The sequence below is a fragment of the Ailuropoda melanoleuca genome, chromosome 10 (assembly GCF_002007445.2).
Source record: "Ailuropoda melanoleuca isolate Jingjing chromosome 10, ASM200744v2, whole genome shotgun sequence".
NCBI lineage: Eukaryota > Metazoa > Chordata > Mammalia > Carnivora > Ursidae > Ailuropoda > Ailuropoda melanoleuca.
In genome coordinates, this window is record NC_048227.1 from 70,992,249 (window position 1) to 71,014,575 (window position 22,327).

The window sequence follows — 22,327 nt, forward strand, 5'->3', positions numbered from 1 at the left end:
AAATTAATTTTTATGTAAAGGAAATGCTGAATGCTTATAATTATCCAGCTCTCTGACACCCAAAATGTAATCCTTTAAATAAAAAAAAACTTAGTTATAGAAACAATAAAGTGGGGTGGCGCCTGGGTGGCTCATTGGGTTAAGTGTCCAACTCGGTCTCAGCTGAGGTCTTGATCTCAGCTTTGTGAGTTCGAGTCCTGTGTTGGTCTCCATGTTGGGTATGAAGAGAAAGAAAGAAAGAAAGAAAGAAAGAAAGAAAGAAAGAAAGAAAGAAAGAAAAAGAAAGAAAGAAAGAAAGAAAAAGAAAGAAAGAAAGAAAGAAAAAGAAAGAAAGAAAAAGAAAGAGAAAGAAAGAAAAAGAAAGAAAGAAAGAAAGAAAGAAAGAAAGAAAGAGGGAGGGAGGAAAGAATAAAGGGAAAAGATACCTTTTGCCATTGTCTTTGTTTCTGGTTTTTCTCTTTTCTCAATTTTTTCCTTGTGAGTTGCTTAAACAGAAAATTTTACATTAGTACATATTTTTAGTAGATTTCAAGACCAAGTTTCTCTTTACCTCAATTTTTATAGCCACCAAAATCATGAACTATTTTAAAGATAGATGACATTAATAAGTCTGATTTAGAAATAAAAAGATACCAATGTAATAATAACTGTAAAAGCCCAATTTAAAAGACCTGGCATTAAGATTTAGAAAGCATTTTGAAAGCTAGTCTCACTCTCCTTTTTAAAGTTATTATTCTAAATAGGTAAAGTTTTCAGGGAAGACAAATAGAGCAAATTTATAACAATTTGTCAAAAGATGTTATTTTATCAGGAAGAAACACTCTCTATGATTAATTAAATATTTAAATCAGAATTAGAGCTTTGATTTAGAACACGTTCTCAACAAGAACATAATTGACATTTGGAGAAGAATTAATTTCTTACTATAAGGGACTGTCTTCTGCATTGAAAACATGCTTAGCATCTCTGGTCACTGCTTTACCAAATGTCTTCCACTCTAATGAAAATTTTTCCAAATAATCCCTAAGAAATAGCACTTCAGGTAGAGAACGGCCAATAAAGTATAATGTAATCACAAATGATTACTGATCAAGGGCAACTTCTTAATTGAATAGTATTTGACATGATATCTGAAACATTATACCTTCTCATTGTTATGTAATAAATTAATAAATCAATATGAATTTATTTCACTAACTTCTATTAAGTAAAGGAGCCCTGAGACATGCAGAAGTATATGCAGGTTAGCCATTGTTCAAATGTATTAAACTGTGTGTGGTTTGGTAGTTTCCCAAACCACCATACATTTTTCAACATTTATGTATTATTTATTGGAGAATAATGAGAATTAAAGAAATTATAGAAAATTATATGAAAAAATAAGGCATTTAATTAAACAGTTGGGTTAAGGAAACAGCCAAATTATTAGAATAAAAAATTAGAGTCCCAATTATTTCCATTTCTCCAGCTATATAATAAGAACATCAATGTCCATCAGCTTTACTTGTATTATAAAAGAAAAAATGTGCCTAAGTATGTAAAAAACTATTCTTTTAACATACAGCTGATGAATAGTTCCCAGAATCTTGAAGAGGTAAAGCAAACCTCAGAAAGCTTAGAGCACAGTGCTCCATTAAAGGCCAAGTGACCCTGGCAATTGCAGGGCTAACGAAAGATCAGGTGCCTCGCCCTCCCTGCCCTGGTGTCAGCCTCTTAACCTCTCAGCCCGCCCCACAGCCATCTCCACTACTATTTGGGGTTATGGGTAGTAGCTTGGACAATGTTAGCTGAAGAAGCACTAAGCCAAGCTAAGAAAGGCACAATTCACACAAGGTCATGAGGCCATGGTATAATAACTTTATAAAAAGCAAACTCCTTTAATTGGTATATAATGAATCAAAGGACGCTTGAAGCGTTTCGTTCTGCTTTCCAATTTGAAAATTTCCCGTAACTTTTATAACTTATGAGCAACAAATTCTCAAATACTTTTTAATGAAAAATATTTAGCCACTGTGAAAGTTGAAAAAATCATGAGAAATATCAGATTATTTCATTTAGTCAGAGTACATAGAACCTGATGCCCATAGTTCTGCATAACTTAGCAGAAGGGAAATGGACACCTGTTTCTAGAACAAAGAATGTGGCTATATTGAAATTCGTGTGTATTATTACTAAGTAAACATTAATAGAGAAACAACTATTTAATTCAGAATTTTAAATGTGAGTATAGAATAAGGAAGATTGAAACATGTTTCAACTGATCTGAGTGCTAAAATATTATAAAACACTCCAGCTAAGTGGAATGTTTCACAGGAGTTAGTGCAGCAGGCTATGCATACTGTGGCCCTATAAATCAGCTGAAATCTAGCACAAAGATCCTAGACATTATCCCCTTTAAAACAAAGGCAAAAAATTAGAGTTTTATTTCACAATGTACATCAAAATGGATTTTTGATGAATTAAAGTTAAATGTGAAATACGAAACTAATTTTAAAAACTTGAGGAAATATTAGTAACTAATCTTTGAATGAAGATTCAAAAGCAGCATCACCAAAACAAAATATCAACATATCTAACCACATAAAAATTCAAGAATCTAAACACAAACACACGCATTCATACCCACCTATATGCACTCACACATGTGTAAGAACAGAGTAAGAATAACTGCGTACCTTTCTTTTCAGATTTTTCTTTTTCTTTTACTTTTACTTTTTCTTTTTCTCGCTGTGCAACTGGAAAGAAACAGACAATACTTTTTCACTTAAATAAAGGGAATAAATAATGAAATGTTTGCATGGCAATTTTTGATGTCAAAAACTTATCTGCTGCTTTTGAAAATTTTTTAACTGGAATGAGGTTTTAAAATAGTTAGATGTTTAAATATTAAGATAATTATAAATTTTTTATTTCTACTTTCATTTCATATCCAAGCACAAACTTGTACCCAAACCAGGTCTGATTGCAAAGGTAAGAATACACCTCAGCTTCTCCAAACCTGTAACTTCAATATCATGTAGTAGAAAACTTTAAAAATTTATCATGCTATATGCCAAAGGGGCCCAGCTCAACACTGGAAGAACATCAAAATATAAAGACAGAAAAACAGAGAGATAATTTTCTGAATCTGATGCAAGATAAAATCAACGTAAATTGTATGTGTTGCTCTTCTACAGAAACATTCCACATTAAAAGTTTTTGAAAATATATTGCGATGAGACTAGAATGACACCAAATCCTTTTGGAGGAAACTAAATTTAATTTACTATGAGCTGTGCTCCAATTAATTAATATAGTAAGGCTCAAATTTAAGTCAAAATCTTTCCCCATAATTTAGTCATAACTCTTATTAATAGCATGTCCAATTGTCAGGCTAGAAACGTGGGAGTCATCCAGGATTCATCTTTTATTTCCACTTTTGTTCATTTACCAACCTCTTGCAATCTACCTTTCAATATTCCTATTACATATCTTTTTTTCAATCCAATATTACATTCTCCACCTGTCATTTATACAAAAATGTAGAAAGTACCTGCTATGTACTAAAGACTGTTAGGTAAGAGAGACTCTATCCCTGCCATTGTGATGTCAACAAGCTGATGGATAATGGAAGTTAGGCAAACAACTGCAAAGTACTTAATTGCAGTTGGTATAATTGCCATGAAGAAAATATTCAGGGGGGCATTCAGAGACCTACACTAGTCTGTGCATTTGAGGAATGTCCCTTAGTAGAAATGACATTTAAGGATGTGAAAGGTGAGAAGAAATAAGTCTAGTAAGGGAACAGGAAGGTAAAAGGAAAAGAGACCATTTCAAAATTTGGAGTAGAATGCCCTTCTTGCTATATTATTATTGCAAATATTATCATAATAATATCCTAACCACTCTCTTGAACCTTTAGATTAAGATTTTTCTCTCAGAGTAATCTTTCTAACAGGAAAATTTGATTATGCTATTGACCTGTTAAGAATATTAGTATCTCCCTCATGGCCTAGCATGGTATCTATTACATAGTAGGTACTATACAAAATCTAAAAATATTTTATTGCTCTAATGGTTTGATATTTGCTCATCAGTGCAATCTTATCTCCATGAATTTCCCCTTGAACTTTACATTGCAGTTATATCAAAATGATTGTAGTTCCACACGCACACCCTGTGGCCTCCCCTCCCCCTGCCTGTGCCTTCCACCTAGAATTCCTACTCCCACACTTCCTCTTGTCAATATGCCCTTTCAGTCCTGACTCACTTGCCTCCTCCACTGTAAAATGTTCTTTGATCTCTACTCATTTCATACACCAACAGAACTACGTGCGTAAATCCATTTTAACAATTAAGTAATAATACTGCCATTGTTCCTATATCTGACTCCCTAGAGGTGAAATCTCTTTAAAGACTACACCATGTTATTTTATTTTTGTATCCATGGCTCATCGCATGATATCTACCCCATAGCGGAGTTTTAATAGATTTTTCTTTGTGTGAGCCAAATTCTAAAACATTATAAGAAAACTCCTTTCATCTTCTAATACAATTCTATTTATTAATGATATCGTATAGATATTAAAAGCACTGATTGCTTCTGGACATTAAAAATTTTACGATTTATCAAGATTTCTGAAATAATTAAACCCCAGTGAGAAACAGAAGGAAAAAAAAATTCACCATAGAACATCTAGGCATCCTTTTTCTNATTAAAAATTTTACGATTTATCAAGATTTCTGAAATAATTAAACCCCAGTGAGAAACAGAAGGAAAAAAAAAATTCACCATAGAACATCTAGGCATCCTTTTTCCTTACATTTAATAGTCCTTCTAGGTGTTTCTGAGTTACTAAGCTCAATATAAATATCTCACAAAATAAAGAGAGGACATCAGCATTCACACATGACCACAAGTAGCTTATTTTGGTTCTTTTGGATCACTATTAATTAAGCTAAAAACCAAAGGAGAATCTTGGCAAAAACAGAGACTGTTTTAAAAGTTCTCTAGGTGGAACGAAGTTTGCAGGAGATAAGCTGTGCTTTTGGAACCTGATTGGCAGGATCCCCGGGAGAGCACCTAATCTGTTTCTTTGCTTCTGTGAAGGACCAGACCTCACCCACCTCGGACAGCTGCTTGTCCATTCCACTAATGGATTTTCTGGCTGACGTGTGCGCAGACATAAATGGAGGAATTAATACAAAATCAAAAGAGCAAGGGGGCTGAATTCAGACTCAAATTAGCATATTAATGCCTCATTCCTGTTACCCTGGGGGAAAATCTGGTTCCTCACAGTCTAAGTTTTGATTTACAGACACAATCCTGTATGCTGGAATTTCATTATCCCCCTCAGAAATGGTACCATAACATTGCTCAGCGAAACAGCTGGACCCATGGGCTCTAGGGAGCTGTTCAAAATGGCAGACAGCCACTAAAGCTTCTTGGATGGAAACTTCAAACTTTGGCAAGAATGTGCTCAGACACCAAGTTTTTAAAATTTCTTTTATCAGAACAATGCAACCATCAGTAACTGCCTTAACAATCACGTTAAAATAAAAAAATAATAATAATAATTTGCCACAACAACTGCATTTGCTTGTGCATCTCCTCTTTGCTTAGAAATTACAACCAGAAGTTTTCCTGTGGAAGAAGAAAAAAGTACCTTCCTTGTCATCAGCTCTGTTTGGCAAGTTACATCTTAGCTAGGACACTTTTAGCTCAGGACAAAATAAGCTTGTTGCACCTGCTAGAGCTTAATTTGTTTGTCATCCTTATTTACAAGAAACAAAAGTCCCTTCGGTATACTGATAATTAAAAACAAATGGAATCCACCAGTTGGAATGACCCTGATGTTTGGCATCGGAGTTGGCAAGGCCCTGCTGTTCCTGCGCTTGCCCAGACTCTGACCTTTCCCTGACCAGAACATTCAGCTCAACTTAACTCTGCTGCAGTCTCTCGCCCACCCCACGTGGGCACTCTGCAAGCTGTGCTGGGCACTCCAGCACTCTGCAAGCTGTGCTCTGCGCTTTTACAGAGCTTGGCCCTGGCAACCTGCCAGACAGGCCCTGTGGCCTTTCCCGAATGTACCAGAGCTCATAGTGCACCTGACCCTGAGGTTCTTATCAGGCAAACCTTCCCTAGGGGCCAAGCAGTAGGCATTCAGGGCCAGGTTGGCTGAGCTCTTCGCTGATCTCTCTTCTTAGTTGGAAAAAATCAAAAGTTTGGTGTCAAAAATTTTTCGGTACAAATTTGCAGCGGCTTTAGCCAACACTAAACAAAATGTCAGAGATCTTGGTTAGTATGTATGTCTCTGTGTGTTTTTATTGATTTATTTTTTGTAACTAATCTGTAGAATTTCCATTCTGTGCTAAGGGAAGATGATCCACACATTCTGAGTGATAATGATGAACTCAATAGAAAAGTGCTCATGAGTAGAGAGACTTGTCAAAGATTATATTACTCATTCTTCCTAAAGGATTATTTTATCATTTTTTGTTTAAAATAAGCACACAACTTTAGAGCTGATAGACACCTAAGAGATCCATTCGCCTGAACTTCTTTGTCCCTGGATAAGAAAACACTGCCTCAAAAGAGTCCACGGCAGAGAGGAATAAGAATATAATGATCAGATTGCCAAACTAGGACTCTTCCTCCAAAACTACCTCGTCCACACAGATCCTGTGCAGACTAGAAACTTGTTCTTACGAGCCCAAGTGTGCTGGCTGGATTCTCCAAGCATGTTATCCACAAGCCATCCTGTAATCATAGGCGCACTTCTTTTTCACAATAAAATCACATTTATTTATGTATTAAAATGCAGATTAGGCAAATTACCCAAAGATATAAAGTTCATCTGATAAATGCTCCCAGTCTCAAATCTGATTTAATTGTATGGGTAATTTCCCCTCCAACTGGGGCTCCCTAGCCACAGTCAGAGCTGTAATCACTTCCTCAAAAGTGAACAATCACTGTGGAGGAGACAATGCATAGCCTGGGTAGAGCCTTCTTGCCTCACTTTCCAGGTTTATCTTTTATAGCTGCCAGAGAGAAAAAGAAAATATATTTGGTACTTTAAAGAGTCAATTAAGTATGACTGAGAGAGGGCAAGAGTAAAAGTTTATACAATATAGGCGGACTAAATTAGTTTGTGGTCTTTGAGAGCATTTTTATAAGGGGCCCCAGGATATTTAGATACATTTTAATGTCCTGTCCTCTTTGGCTTTCGCTCATCATCTTCAGCAAAATCCTCTGCCAGCTTTTGATTCCAGTCCTATAATTGTTTCCCAGAAACAACCTTAAGCCAGTCAATCAGGAGTATTATTCTAAATTACCCTTTTAAAAAAAATGTTCTTCTGACTCCTGTGATACTGTTATGCACTGAATTGCATAGTCTGGAAAGATGTGTTGAGGTCCTAATCTCCAGTACCTCAGCATGTGACCTTAGTTCTTGAAAATAGAGTCTTTAAGAGGTAATCAGGTTAAAGTGAAGTCATTACAGTGGTCTCTAATTCAATATGACTGGTGTCCTTACGAAAAGGGGAAATTTGGACACAGAGACAGATCTGCACAGAGGGAAGAAACAGAGATGTAGGGAGAAAACCATTTGAAGATGAAGGCAGAGATTAGAGTGGTTCACCTACAAGCCAAAGAAAGATTGCCAGCTAACCACCAGGAGCTAGGAGAAGCGTGGAATAGATTCTCCTGTACAGCTCTTTGAGGTAATCAATCCTGCTGATACCTTGACGTTGGAGACAATATATAAGCCACTATATTTTTCAACTGATGGTAGCAAATAAATTTAATTAACCTCTGTAACTGTGAGACAATAAGTTTCTGTTATTTTAAGCCATCCAGTTTTTGATACTTTGTTACCGGAGCCCTAGGAAACTAATACCAATACTAATCTTTTGGGTTCTCTTGTGCTTTTCTTTTATTNTAGGAGAAGCGTGGAATAGATTCTCCTGTACAGCTCTTTGAGGTAATCAATCCTGCTGATACCTTGACGTTGGAGACAATATATAAGCCACTATATTTTTCAACTGATGGTAGCAAATAAATTTAATTAACCTCTGTAACTGTGAGACAATAAGTTTCTGTTATTTTAAGCCATCCAGTTTTTGATACTTTGTTACCGGAGCCCTAGGAAACTAATACCAATACTAATCTTTTGGGTTCTTCTTGTGCTTTTCTAACCAAGTTCTCACCTGGTTTCTTGAAGACTGACCCTTGACCTAACTCTTATGTCTTTCATTTTAGATTCCAGAGTGCACATCTAAATCCTAAGCCACTCATTCCTCTAAGGCTTCATCATAAAACTGCAGTCAGACCTACTCAGCAAACAGGCAGCAAGTTATCTTCTCCAGGACCTCTCTTTGTGGAATACTCAGCACATGAGGGCATAATTGTGATTTTGCTGTTTTAGATCTCTTGTTGGACGGTCTTATTCATCATTGAATTTTTATTGCCCAGTATGCTGTTTGGCACAAACTAAGTACTGTGCATAACTTCATGTGTATGGTTGCCTAATGTCTGTGACCAGTTTTTCGATCTACAATATCTCCCTGTGAGGATAACCCCATTTCCACTGATTGGACCACTTTGGTGTTGACCGCATGCCATTCATCAGCAAACACTTCTGCCATGTGAACTTCTTCTCCACTCCTGTGGTCAGTTCTTCACCTGAACACTAAACAACGCAGGCTGATGTAGAAAATACCTATTGTTTTGAATGCCTAAAAAACACTCCTTTTGTCTAACAGACATCTTGGATAAAGTTCTCCCATCTAGTTGTATGTTTACTAACCAGGTTCCAGTCTCTTCTTGTTTATTCTAGGAGTAAATTGACATGTTTAATAGTTAAATAAAAGCCTAAATGTTATCTGAAAAATAACAATAAAATTTGCAGTTGCAAAAATCCCAAGGCAATATGCAATAAATAAAGCTAAATGGAAGAAAAAACTGGAGGAAAATAAAAAATATATTAGTCTTTATCTTTGGATAATTAGTTGTGGTTGTTTTTCTTTCTTTTTTGCATTTTCCAAATTGTCCAAATGAATCTGTATTACTTTAATTTATATTATTATGTTATAAATTTTATTGTGTTTCCTAATTACATGTTACAGATCTTCTTTGTTTTAATATGGAGCTTACTATCAAATTCTTCAATTGCTGCTGACCGAATAAATTTGACATTACAATAGCCCAATTAAAGCTGAATAATTATATATATTTGAAAATAAACATAGAAATGTCCAAGGAAAAAATTGTCAATAGGAGTCAAGTAGAGATTAACAAGATAGAGAAGATGAATGCTTCATTAATTAGTGCATTCATTATTTCAATGTTTATTGAATGTGTTTCATGTGTTGGGTACTTTGCTAGATGTTAGAGTCATTTTTAATTTGATATAAGCACATGAATTCAGAGCTGGTAGGAATCTGAAAGACCATTGAGCTTGAATCTCTTTGTTTATAAATAAGAAAGCACAGAATCACAGAAGAAAATATCAAAAATGACATAGAACATACTTGAAGATAAACATAGTTCCTGCCCTTAACAAGTTAGATCAATATACCCAAATCAAAAATTGGAGTCAAAATGCTTTATAGTGTGAAATCAGGGATAGAGAAGTAGCATGGAGAAAATGCCTAAATGCCTCCAGAGTGAAGGACAGCAGAGAAGGCCCTTTTAAAGGAACCGAGAGTCCATCTGAGAATCAAAGAAATGAACAGGAGACTTGCCAAATGACTCCACAAGAAGGGCCTGCTGGCCAGAAAGAAGGGCGCATACAGAAGCACAGAGCTGTGAGATGGCAGTGGAGCCTGCTTACGGAGCTCCTAACAGTGTGACCACCTAAGGCACAGGCAGAGCGGATGGGTCTGGGCTGTCCTGGTGGGGGCAGCAGGGGCCAAGTTGAGAGTTGAGGGGGTTGAGGAGAAGGTTGCCGAGTAGGGGAGGTATGTGGGAAAGTACACAAAGCTGGACATTTGTATGGTTATCACTGATCATATGAGAGTCTTCTATGCCATGGTAGAAAATGTGGCTTTTATCGCCAAGGCACTATAATGGCAAGAGATGGATTGAAGCCTACAAGTGTCATGATTAGCATGAATTTAAGGGGTAATTCAGGGAAATCAGTTAAGAAATGACTGTCTTAGGGGTGCCTGGGTAGCTCAGTCAATTGAGCAGTCGATGCTTGATCTCAGTTCGGGTCCAGATCTCAGGGTCATGAGTTCAGGCCCCATGTTGGGCTTCATGCTAGGTATGGATCTTACTTAATGAAAGAAAGAAAGAAAGAAAGAAAGAAAGAAAGAAAGAAAGAAAGAAAGAAAGAAAGAAAGAAAAAGAAAGAGAGAAAGAAAGAAAGAGAGACAAAGAAAGAGAGAAAGAGAGAGGGAGGAAGGAAGGAAGGAAGGAAGGAAGGAAGGAAGGAAGGAAGGAAGGAAGGAGAAAAGAAGGGAGGGAGGGAAGAAGGGCTGTCCTAATCTAATTGTGAAATGTGTGGAGGAGATAGCAGTGGAAGAGGAGGGAGTTAGAATGGATAAATTATAGTGAAGAGAGAGTATGACAAGGGACTGAGCAGGACCACTTTTGTATTGAGGGAGACCAATGCTATGACAGGACTGTAACTCAAATGCCTTCTGAAATGAGGCATATTAAATGTCTACTCCAGGAGTGATGAGAGAGAGTGGTGAAGACTATGGTAAACAGTAGGTGCAGGCCCCACCTAAACACATCCTGTTGTACATTCCGTGTCCTTCCGTGGCTGTACTTGAATTCTAGGCCATGAGTTTAATTGACAGTGATTCTAACCCTAGCTAATCATTTGAATCATTAGAAGAGCTTGACTCAAACCCTGGCCTCACCTCCCAAATATTAATGGTCCCAGAATGGAGTCTGCAATGGGTGTGTGTGTGTGTGTGTATATATATATATATATATATATATATATATTTAAACTATCCAGATGATTCTAAAGTCCATCAAGTCCATACCACCACTGGCAATAATGACCCCTTCTTCTATGCTTGAATAGACTGGGTGGATAGTGATATCTATTATTGTGACCAATAATACAGAGGGATGAAGACATTCTGTGCAATGAAACTTAATACGGGCTTCAAATGCACTGAGAGAAAGAAGTCTGTCAGTTATCTGTGTTAAGTCAGATGAGAGTTGTGTAGGAGGGTCCAGAGACTTTTCATATTCTACTTCTTCAGACTTTTCAAGTATCAAAATTAATTAACCACTTGGGCTCTTAAACTAATCAATGTTTTAAATGAAATGTGAAGAGATTATCCAATATAAAAATACTTGAGGTATTCCGGTCATTCTCAAGTTTTTGATTTAAAGTACATGCACACAGAGTATGAATTTTTAATGAGTTTATATTATAATATCTTAAGGAAATTATGGCACTGTCTTGGCCACACATAAATGTTGTCTTACTTCTAATATGACTAAACTCTTCACATATCCTCATCAGGAAAAAACAAAAAGAAACGAACAAATACCTAGTTTCCAAAAATAATACAATTATTCTGACTACTTCTGGTCCCGCAAACAATGAAACTTGAACGCTTCCTCCGAACATGAATTCCCTAATGCCATTCACCAAACTGTATTTTATACCTTACTTTCGCTATGCTGATGGCTAAAATTTTATAAAAACTCTTATGACAATGTTGCTACAGTAACTTTGGTAAACTTTGCCATTCTGTGACTCCTATCTTTAAATACTTATATTTTGTATTTAGCTCTCAGTCCTTTCTACTATCTGACTGGTATGTACTCTTGTTAAAGAGTAGCTCAGTGGGGTGGTTTAAATAACGCCCCCCTTAAAATGCATCCATGTCTTAATCTCTGAAATCTGTGACTGTTGCCATACATGGCAAAAAAGGATTTAGCAATGTGATTAAATCAAGCATTTTGAGATAGGGAGATTATCCTGGATTATGCAGGTGAGCCCTAAATGCAACCCCATGTACCCTCCTGATAGGGAGTGAGAGGGGGATTTGAAGACAGAAGAGAAGGCACTGTGAACACAGTGGCAGAGAATGGAGTGATGCATCCACAAACCAAGAAGTAGAGCAGGCCTAGAAGCCAGGAGAGGCAAGGAACACATTCTCTCCTAGACCCCCTGAAGTAGTTTGGCCCTGATGACAGCTCGATTTGGACCCAGTGAAACTGATTTTAAATTTCTGGCCTTTCGGGGCACCTGGGTGGCACAGCGTTTAAAGCGTCTGCCTTCGGCTCAGGGCGTGATCCCGGCGTTATGGGATCGAGCCCCACATCAGGCTCCTCCGCTATGAGCCTGCTTCTTCCTCTCCCACTCCCCCTGCTTGTGTTCCCTCTCTCGCTGGCTGTCTCTATCTCTGTCGAATAAATAAATAAAATCTTTAAAAAAAATTTCTGGCCTTTAGAACTGTAAGATAATAAATTTCTATTATTTTAAGATATCACATTTTTGGCATTTTGTTACAGCAGCCACAGAAAACCGATACACCCATGGCATTCCATTTGGCATTTCTACCAGAAGAATAAGGACTGTCAGGTCTCATTTCTCATTTTGGTAAGTGGAGCAATAATGGTGAGGAGACCTAAAGGTGGGTACAGTGTACTAAGTATATGATGCCTGCTATGCAGGGAAGCCATCAAGCAAGACAAGTCCAGGCTCTATGGAAGTACAAGCACAGCAGTGAAGTTGATCAGCTGATTACAAGGTCCTGACCGTGGGGTTTCAGAGAAAAATTCAAGATCCTCCAGCTGTGAGAAAATTCTAGTATAGAGGCTTAGACACAATGGAGCAAAAAAGAAGAAAGAAAATGGGATGGAGGGTATAGTGGGAAAGCCACGTGTTCTTAAGTTAGAGAAATCTGAGATTAAAATTTGGCTCTACAACTTAATAAATATTAGATATTGCAAAAAATCATTAAGTACAGATAAACCTCAATACTCTTAGTTTTAAATGGGATCATATCTACCATGTTGGATATATCTTCCATGAAGATTAAGTGAAACATTAGAAATCATAGATTCAGTACAGTATTTGTTTCATAGTAGATAAATGCTTGTATGAGATTTTTCAGGAAGGGAAGAACAAATACAGGGGTGAAGTGGCAATAAAGTTAGTTTAGTGTTGTGTTACACAATCTTAGGATGACAAATCTAAGTTCCTTCAGCCAATGATCAGATGGATATCAAGTGGTCCCAAATATAGGATAAGAAATAGCACAGATAAGAAACCTGCAAGGGATTGTCACTGACCTAATCAGTAGTGATTAAGAGGACTAGTTAATTGACTGATAGTTACTGTTGAAATTAAAATTTGCCAAGAATTCTTTGAATAATTTCATATATACATTTCATAATCATTTAATCTTCATAACCATTTCATACCCATTTTACATATGAGAAAATAGAGGTAACAAAAATGAATTAACTTGTCCGAGGTTACATAAGCAGTAGTTCCTAGATTTGGATTCTGACGCAGATTGGTAATTCACGACATTTCTAAAAGTAGAAGAAAATAATGGTGACATCCTTCTTTGTCAAAATCATACACTATGCTCCTAGCTCATTGAATAAACATGTCTGAGTGTTTACCATGAGCCAGGGAAATGGTCTTTAACAATCATGACTCGAACCTTTAATTTATGACAAGTAGCACTGGTTTCTATAATTCCCTACAATGATTGTATATCTTTTCTTTTAAGGCATATGTGTACATAGTTATTTATATCTAGGAAGGATACCCAAACTGTGAACTGCCCTATGAAACTGACCAATATTTCTCATCATTTGACATGTGGCTCTGCATTCCACAATGATCATCCCTTCATCTGAATTACTCATGGGCTCTGGTCTCTAGACTGCCTTACTCATCTCCATCTGGAGGTTAGTTCTTAGAGGCTGGAAAGAAATGTATTCTAAAATATTTGGCTTTAAATATGAGTGTGTTCTGCAAGATCATTTTGACCTCTACACTCTTCCATTAGAAACCATCACCTTGGAATGGAATCAGCATTCTTCAAGCTAACTTCTGCCACAGCCAAATCCTCAGTGCCTACAACTCCTCTGGCATGAGGGATTCTATCTGCTCACGAGGGCCATTTATAGCAGCAACAGTTTGGTGAATGGCATCTTGGTAATCCAAGAGGTTGTAAGGTTCTTTTAAGCAAATGTAATAGTCCGCTGAATTACTGTATTAATTTAATAGAAGGTCATAAGTACAGACATTACTGTGATCACATTTATAAAATAAATTACTTCTTTTATTTAGAAAAAAACCAAGATTAATTAAAACGTAAACATTAACTAACATGTTAGAGCTTATACCTTAAAACCAAAATAAGTACTTATTGCCAGATTAAGAATTAAAGGGTTTGCTCCTCAGTTCATTGAAACTGGTACATTTTCCCTAAGAAGAACATCTGACAAAATAAATACAGAAAAAATGGGAATAAAAGTTAGCTTCATGAATTAAAATCATTTAGATAAGGTGGATAACTATAAAAGTTATGAAAAGAAGTGGGGATCGAAACAAATTCATTGACACCTTAAAAATGAACAAGCATATTTATATAGAATGATTTTGGAAATGTATGTTCTCTGGGACTATATATGCTATGGTTTTCTGTATTGCATTTGATGAGTAAATCATCTACATGTAGAGTTCCAGGTCTTTCCAAAAGACTTCACACCCCTAAAACTTTTTGAATACCATAAGAATACTCTAAAGGAAAAAAAAAGAAGAGAGAGAGAGAGAGACAATGAGGTGTGATCTAGCTTTTATCACTACCAACATTTTTATCTCCTCCACCTTTACCACTACTCACGAGTTTTTATTTTTTATTTTTTTATTTTTTCATGTTTTCTTATTTTTGCTAGCTTTTTAGATTCAGATATTTGTTGGCATGTCTATAACCATCACAGGCTACTATTGCCTTGGATATATTGTTTCTTTTCTTATAAGAGTTCAGATATTTTGATAATTTAAATTCCTAACCATCCATCATATATAACCATGACTGATATGAAATGTGACATATAGAAAACATTTATCTATGCTAAGTGAAATAAGTCATACAGAGAAAGACAATTATCATATGATTTCTCTCATCTATGGAACATAAGAACTAGGAAGATCGGTAGGGGAAGAAAGGGATAAAGAAAGGGGGGGTAATCAGAAGGGGGAATGAAGTACGAGAGATTATGGACTATGAGAAACAAACTGAGGGCTTCAGAGGGGAGGGGGGTGGGGGAATGGGATAGACTGGTGATGGGTAGTAAGGAGGGCACGTATTGCGTGGTGCACTGGGTGTTATACGCAACTAATGAATCATCGAACTTTGCATCAGAAACCAGGGATGTACTGTATGGTGACTAACATAATATAATAAAAAAACATTAAAATTTAAAAAAAAAGAAAACATTTATCTTCATATGTGAATGGTTATAAAACCACATTTATTTTCACTGAACTACCTGGAAATAAAAAGCCGGTACTATTCAACCTGGATGAGGATACCAAGCAGTAAAATGGACTCTTGCATTCATACTGACACAGAAAACAAATGGAAAGAAGAAACTACCTCTAAAGCCCATTTAAGTCTTGAACAGTTGAAGCTCCGTTTTCTCTTTCTTGAGAAATATTCACTTTCCAAAATATATTTGGTCTATTCAGGGAATATATTCAGGTACTAATCTCTAATTCAGCCTTTGAGAAATTTATTTTAAGCTTCAGCCAAATTCACTGTTTTAATTATGCAAGACTCACTAGTTTAATAAGCCCACTCTACAGCCCACTGCTCAAAGTCTTTAACAGCAGGATTCTAATACAGCCAGGTCCAAAATGCAAATGGTGCCATCTGCATCACCACATCCACTCCAGCAGCACTGCTATTAAATTAATAGTACAGTCTGCAAGATACAACAGCAGAGACTCCAATCACGTGGAACCAGCTGAGTTTCTGTTTAACCTCCAGCAGACTGAAACACATAGCCAGTTCAGTCATGGCTAGCTTAGTTAATCCATACCCAACAGCTGTGCCCAATTTCCCTGACCAAAGGAATTAGGGACCAAAAATGGAAAGGGAACAGTAAGAAGACATTAGTTCCCTAAGTATAAATATAAATAGGTTTCAATTGAGTAAGCGTCAATGTCCCTGATTGTATAAGGATTGGCTGACCAATCTGGAATGAATTCAAACATCAGGATGAAAGACATAATATCTGCAGAATGATTTAAGCTCTTCACAAAAAGGAAGTACATAAAGTACATTAAAAATGGCATTTTAATATAGGTTCACATAGTGGTATAATTTAGGGTTAAGTAGAACTTCTATTATCTGAAACCTTACCATTTGCAACTTTGGTATTCACTCCAGGTAATTTTACATTAGCGGGTTTTGACATAATAAATATTAGACAAGATTCAATTTCTACTCGGAAAAAAATTTCATTTTCTGTCCAGAACACGTATTTGTGTGATATGGAATTATGAGATTTTAATTTTTGTCCTGACTCACTTAAAAAGCATGCGAGGCTGATCACTGGGGAATCCTGAGCATATTTAGAAATATATCCCTCTGAAAGCTCTTGCTTCTTATAAGTTTCTTTAAAGTTTTATGACTACAAGGGCCACTCCTAGAAAAGAGATGCTTGTAAAATGAGCAAGACAATGCTGGCCATTATTAATATGCCTGTAATGCAAGATTGCAGTTACTGGATTCAGTTGAGTTGAAAGGGATATTAATCATCATGTTGTCACTGTCCGTGTACCCCTTGAGGCTATATAAGAAAGCTGCAGGGCTGTAGTAGTCTGTAGCGAGGCAATATAATGACTGTATTTCTGTGCCAACGATTTTAAAGGTACTGCATGGCATAAAAAATGCAAGGTCAAAAAAATCGAACTATGACTTATTACAGTAACACATTCAAAGAAGAAAAAAATTTACTAGTAAGTCAACAATTGTATTTACAGTGCAATCTTAGAAGGCAAAATCAGTTGTAAATAATTTAAACATTCTCACGTTTTGAAATTACTTTGATTCCAACAATTAAATATTACTTATATATTTATACCTGAAGTTAACCAAGAAGTAAATGTACTCATTTAAACACTATCAAAAATGTTAAAACAAGGGAACATTTCACATGAAAATTTTCCTTTCTTCCATATGAATACACAAAATATATATCCTAAATAAAAATAAGAGTAAACACAAAATTAAACAGTTACCTTTAGCTAGTATTTTCCTTTCAGTTTTCTCCTGCTTTTCAGTCTTTTCTTTGTGTATTTCTAGGAAAACACAGAATTTATAATTTAAAAACTCTTTTTGAAAATGTACAAAATATAAACTATCACTATGATCTAAACTTCAAAATTCTATCATGAAGTCTACATTTTTTCCAAATGGAAAAAGTCATTGTAACATATTGCTACATAAAGCACTCATTTATTGAAATAAGGAAAAACTTGAATTTACCTCAAAATTAGCGTTATTTGAAAAAGCTTAAAAACTTACATCAATGGGGATATGTTGTCATCATTTTCAGTGCTAAAACTGATAACAAACTATAATTATGTTTTATTTCAATTACTCTCAATACAATTAAGAATCCTTAGTAAGAATGTCATTTAGATTGAGGAAGATTTCATTTTTACATATTAAATTAAGAATTTGTGAAATGAACTGTAACTACCTAATAGGAAATATATCTCAGAAGTATTGACTCTAAGCTATGTTTATAATCAGAATTTGGCATTGCATTTATCCAATAATTACTGCATGCAGATATGACACATTTCGTGGAATAAGTCAGTTGTTACATTTTTTTCTGAATATCTGGTTTTAACAAATATATTTAATTTTCTGCTAGCTTCAGTATACATACATTGCCAAGGCTTAGAAAATGAAGTTAATTCTGAATTTGCAGTTAATTTCGATAGACTTAAATTAGATATTAGAGTTTACAAATATGATTACTACCTCTAAAAAGTGACTTAATCTTAATAGCGTGGTTTTTCTTAGAAAAATGCTAATGAGTTTTACTTATTTATTTATCACAACCTTATTACACAGATGATCTGAGACGGTGCTAATCACTGTATACATTTTAAATTCTCCATTTGCAAATGTGAATTTGCATTTTTGTAATTTTTCCAAAAGTCTAAAATCAAGACCAACCGCCAGAAATTCCTAATTATCTTCAGAAAAGACAGTGACTTTCACCTGTCAGGGAGGTAATCATCACTGTGAAAATCTCCCCCTTGTCTGCCCCATGAATCCACCATCACACTATTGACAGGGCTACTCCTTTACCCTTATCCCATCCCTGACTTTGATGTGGCAATAGATATACAAAAGAGTTGAGATATTTAATCATATCTCTGATAAAATTTCTCCAAGTTTCAAAGAAAGGTCTTCAAAGCCCATAGGAAACTTCCATTTTCCTGCCTCTCTCAGCCTTTTTTTAAATCTCTTCTCTATAGGTCTCCAAATCCTACTCCAAGTGTGTGTGTGTGTGTGTGTGTGTGTGTGTGTGTAGTCCAGATACCTATTGACCACTTATCTTCAATCCTTTTTGAGTTGGGTGAATCATTATTTGGGGGTGGAGTGGGGCTGTTCTGTCCAAGCTCTGGTAATTAGCAGCATCCCTGGCCTCTACCTGTTAAATGCACGTAGCTGCACCCCCTGTCATGACTATGAGAAGTGTCTTTAGACATTGTCAAATGCCCCCTATATGGCAAAAACAAGCCCTCAAGAACATACTCAGATGGCTCAGGATGGTATTTCTTTTGCTTATCCTGTGTTCTTGGTTTCTACATTATTTCTATAATTACGAAACAAGAATAGTGTTGCACTGTAAATTACCATATAGAGGTATATGTATGGAAAGTTTTTTATCTGTTTTTAAAGAAACAGGCCTTGTTTGCAAAGGCACAGTAAAGCTGCTTCTTACAGGCTATAGGCAATAAAGCTAACATAAATTTACACACAGAAACACAAAAAATTTCTATCTTTAGAACTGTCTAAAGATATCAGATAACCAGCCTGATCACTTTCACTAGCTAGACCTACACTGCCCTAGGCAGTAGCCACGGGACTTATATACATATTAAGGATATGGTATGCAGTTAGTCCAAATTGAGAAGTACTGTAAGTATAACTATATACTGGATTATGAAGACTTAGTATAAAAAAGATATAATATATCTCACTAATGATTTTATATTAATAACATATTGGAATAATATTATTTTGGACATATTTATTTATTTATTTTAATATTTTATTTATTTATTCGACAGAGAGAGACAGCCAGCGAGAGAGGGAACACAAGCAGGGAGAGTGGGAGAGGAAGAAACAGGCTCCCAGAGGAGGAGCCCAACGCGGGGCTCGATTCCATAACGCCGGGATCACGCCCTGAGCCGAAGGCAGACGCTTAACCGCTATGCCACCCAGGCGCCCCTATTTTGGACATATTTAGTGCGATCATTTTATTTGTGTGTCAACTTGGTTAGACTACTATCCCAAGTCATTCAAATGAACACTAATCTAGGATTTGCTGTGAAGGTATTTTACAGAAATAATTAAAATCCCTAATCCATAGCATTTTAAATAAGCAGATGATGCTGGATCACGAGGTTTCCTAGATAAAGGAAAGAAAGTCTGTCTGGGGATGATAGCTTTCGTCCCTGCCGGTGGATTCAACTTTGCCTGTGATTTTCCCTGCCTGACTGCTGTCCTATGGGTTCTGACTTGCTTAGCCAGTCCCCACAATCACATAGTCCAATTCCTTGTAATGAATTTCTTAATACATAAATGTATCTGCATAATCTTCTCCTGGTTCTGCTTTTCTGGTTGAGCCTTCACTGAGACCCTGATTAGGTTAAATAAGATACATGATTAAAATTAATTTCATATTATTCTTCTTACATTTTAAACATGTGGCTACTTGAAAATTTTAAGTTGCTTACATTATATTACTATCAGATGGTGCTGGTTTAGTCCTAGGAGTGGGCATTACATTATATTACTATCAGATGGTGCTGGTTTAGTCCTAGGAGTGGGCAGTTGACCTTTTANCCTAGGAGTGGGCATTACATTATATTACTATCAGATGGTGCTGGTTTAGTCCTAGGAGTGGGCAGTTGACCTATTATTTATTTTTTTTTAAAGATTTTATTTTTATTTATGTGACAGAGACAGCCAGCGAGAGAGGGAACACAGCAGGGGGAGTGGGAGAGGAAGAAGCAGGCTCCCAGCGGATGAGCCCGATGTGGGGCTCGATCCCGGAACACCGGGATCACGCTCTGAGCGTGAAGGCAGACGCTTAACGACTGTGCTACCCAGGCGCCCCGGCAGTTGACCTTTTAAAGCCTTACTTAGGTCGTCCACAGGGTTAAATCTTTTACAAGTGAAAAAGCAAATTCAAAATTCTCCCCTGTCATTACTGTCTTACTTCTTCCCTTCTATTGACCAACAGAGGCTGTAGAGAAGATTGGTGTCTGTAAAACTNTTTTAAAGCCTTACTTAGGTCGTCCACAGGGTTAAATCTTTTACAAGTGAAAAAGCAAATTCAAAATTCTCCCGTCATTACTGTCTTACTTCTTCCCTTCTATTGACCAACAGAGGCTGTAGAGAAGATTGGTGTCTGTAAAATGCAGGCCAATAAAGCAAGTAAAATGCCAAAGATTTGGAGGAGTCTTCGGATATGCCAAGGGAACCACCTTAAAGGGATAATTTTTATTCCTAGTAAGGGTTGGTTTGAATGCAGAAATGGGATGAAATTTTCTAAATTTAAAGCTTACATGAAATGCTACATTAATTATGAGACAGGAAGGCCTTGAAATTGTCTTTCAGAATAATATTTTTCCTTTAGAGGTTGGCCGTGTGTGTGTGTGCTGTGCAGACATCTGTTGGCCACTCAGAAGAATAAAGCGGAGGTTCTGCTGCCCCCACAGGAGGATCAGACCTGAGTTAGAACTTTCTGCAGGATCAGGTGCTGAAGACCATTCTGCCTGGGTAATCCTGTCCGAGCCTCCTAGCCTAACTTCTTCTTGGGAAATACACTGGCTAGGGTGGTGGTTTGTGGGACTACACCACCCATGTTGGTCCACGGCTGCGTTTGCTGCAAGGCCAATGGAAGTTTGCACACCAGAAAACGGACAGAAGCAGCAGCAGCAGGAGCCACCCTGGCACCCCTGAGCTCTAGCTCTTTTGTACGCAGAAGCATCTTGTCAGAAGGGATGAGCTCTAGATTGTGACTAGAATTGAAACTAACAGAAGTCCATCCTGGAGGGAAAAAAATAAAGTGAAAGAAGACAAATCTCAACGAGATTCGAATCAAGAACATCATTCATGAAAAGGCAGGGAGGATACACATTGCTCCACCGTTTTCCAAACACATGGGAGGGAGATAATCTAAGGAGGAAGGTAAATCCCAGCACATCGGCTACACTTCACAACAAGTTTTCCTTAAGAAAAAATAAAAATAAATGAAACTAAAGGAGAATTAGACTGAAAAAATGGCAATGTATTTCTGAGTATTTGTTTTTTACTCTATGGTAAATGGAGCAGACACAACCCAGTTCTGTAATTCAGATGAATCTCAAGGATAAGACCCTAATATTTTATTTCCCTGATTCTGTACTTCAGCCTTATACAAAGTACAGCCTCATTGCTCTGGGAAGATCTACTTAGATTTCCCACAAGTGGCAGAGGGGGTCAGGGATTAAAATACACACACATACACACATCCATAATAAAATCTTTACAGCTTACAGTGAAATATGATGACTTACACAGACATATTTCTGCAGGAACATCTTCAACTAATTTTTTAACCGATGATCACTTGAAGACCATTAGTATTTCTATAGTGGCAAGTGTAGACTCGCACAGCTAACCTTGTGAAGGCATACACACACCTACATTTCTCTGCTTAAAGAAGACAAAAGAAATCTATTTCTTATGATTCAAACTTAGGGATAAATTCAATCTCTCTCTGCATGTTTTATTGCAACATCGCATTTTCTTTGGGGATTGGATTCTGTGACCAGCGTTACTGCCTGTGGCCATCAGATGTCTGAAGAATCCAATGAAGCTTCTGCACATGAGCCAGTTCCGTCTGCTTACACTTGAGCCAGGAAATGATAACCATTCAGGCGCCTGTCCAATTGAGTAACAACGTGCTACCGATTTAGACTTCAGAAGGATATTTTTCTCATAAGCAGATGATGTTTGATTTGTTCCTCTCAACTGCTCTTTCCAGCTAAGAACCATTTGTATAAGAATGTAAAATTAAATTTTAAAGATTCAAGTCACTAAAGGTAGA

At 36.6% G+C, this 22,327-nt stretch overlaps 1 protein-coding gene across 1 annotated transcript in view; it reads right to left on the minus strand.

Moving 5' to 3' along the window:
- The window catches only part of TRDN (triadin), a 379,865-nt gene that overhangs the window by 273,530 nt on the left and 84,008 nt on the right, over positions 1–22,327 (minus strand). Inside the window, exons 5-7 of the mRNA XM_034669079.1 lie at positions 17,226–17,285; positions 2,676–2,735; positions 426–485 (exon numbers count right to left, since the gene is read on the minus strand). Coding sequence (XP_034524970.1) covers positions 426–485; positions 2,676–2,735; positions 17,226–17,285 — 180 coding nt within the window. The remainder of the gene's footprint in view (positions 1–425; positions 486–2,675; positions 2,736–17,225; positions 17,286–22,327) is intronic.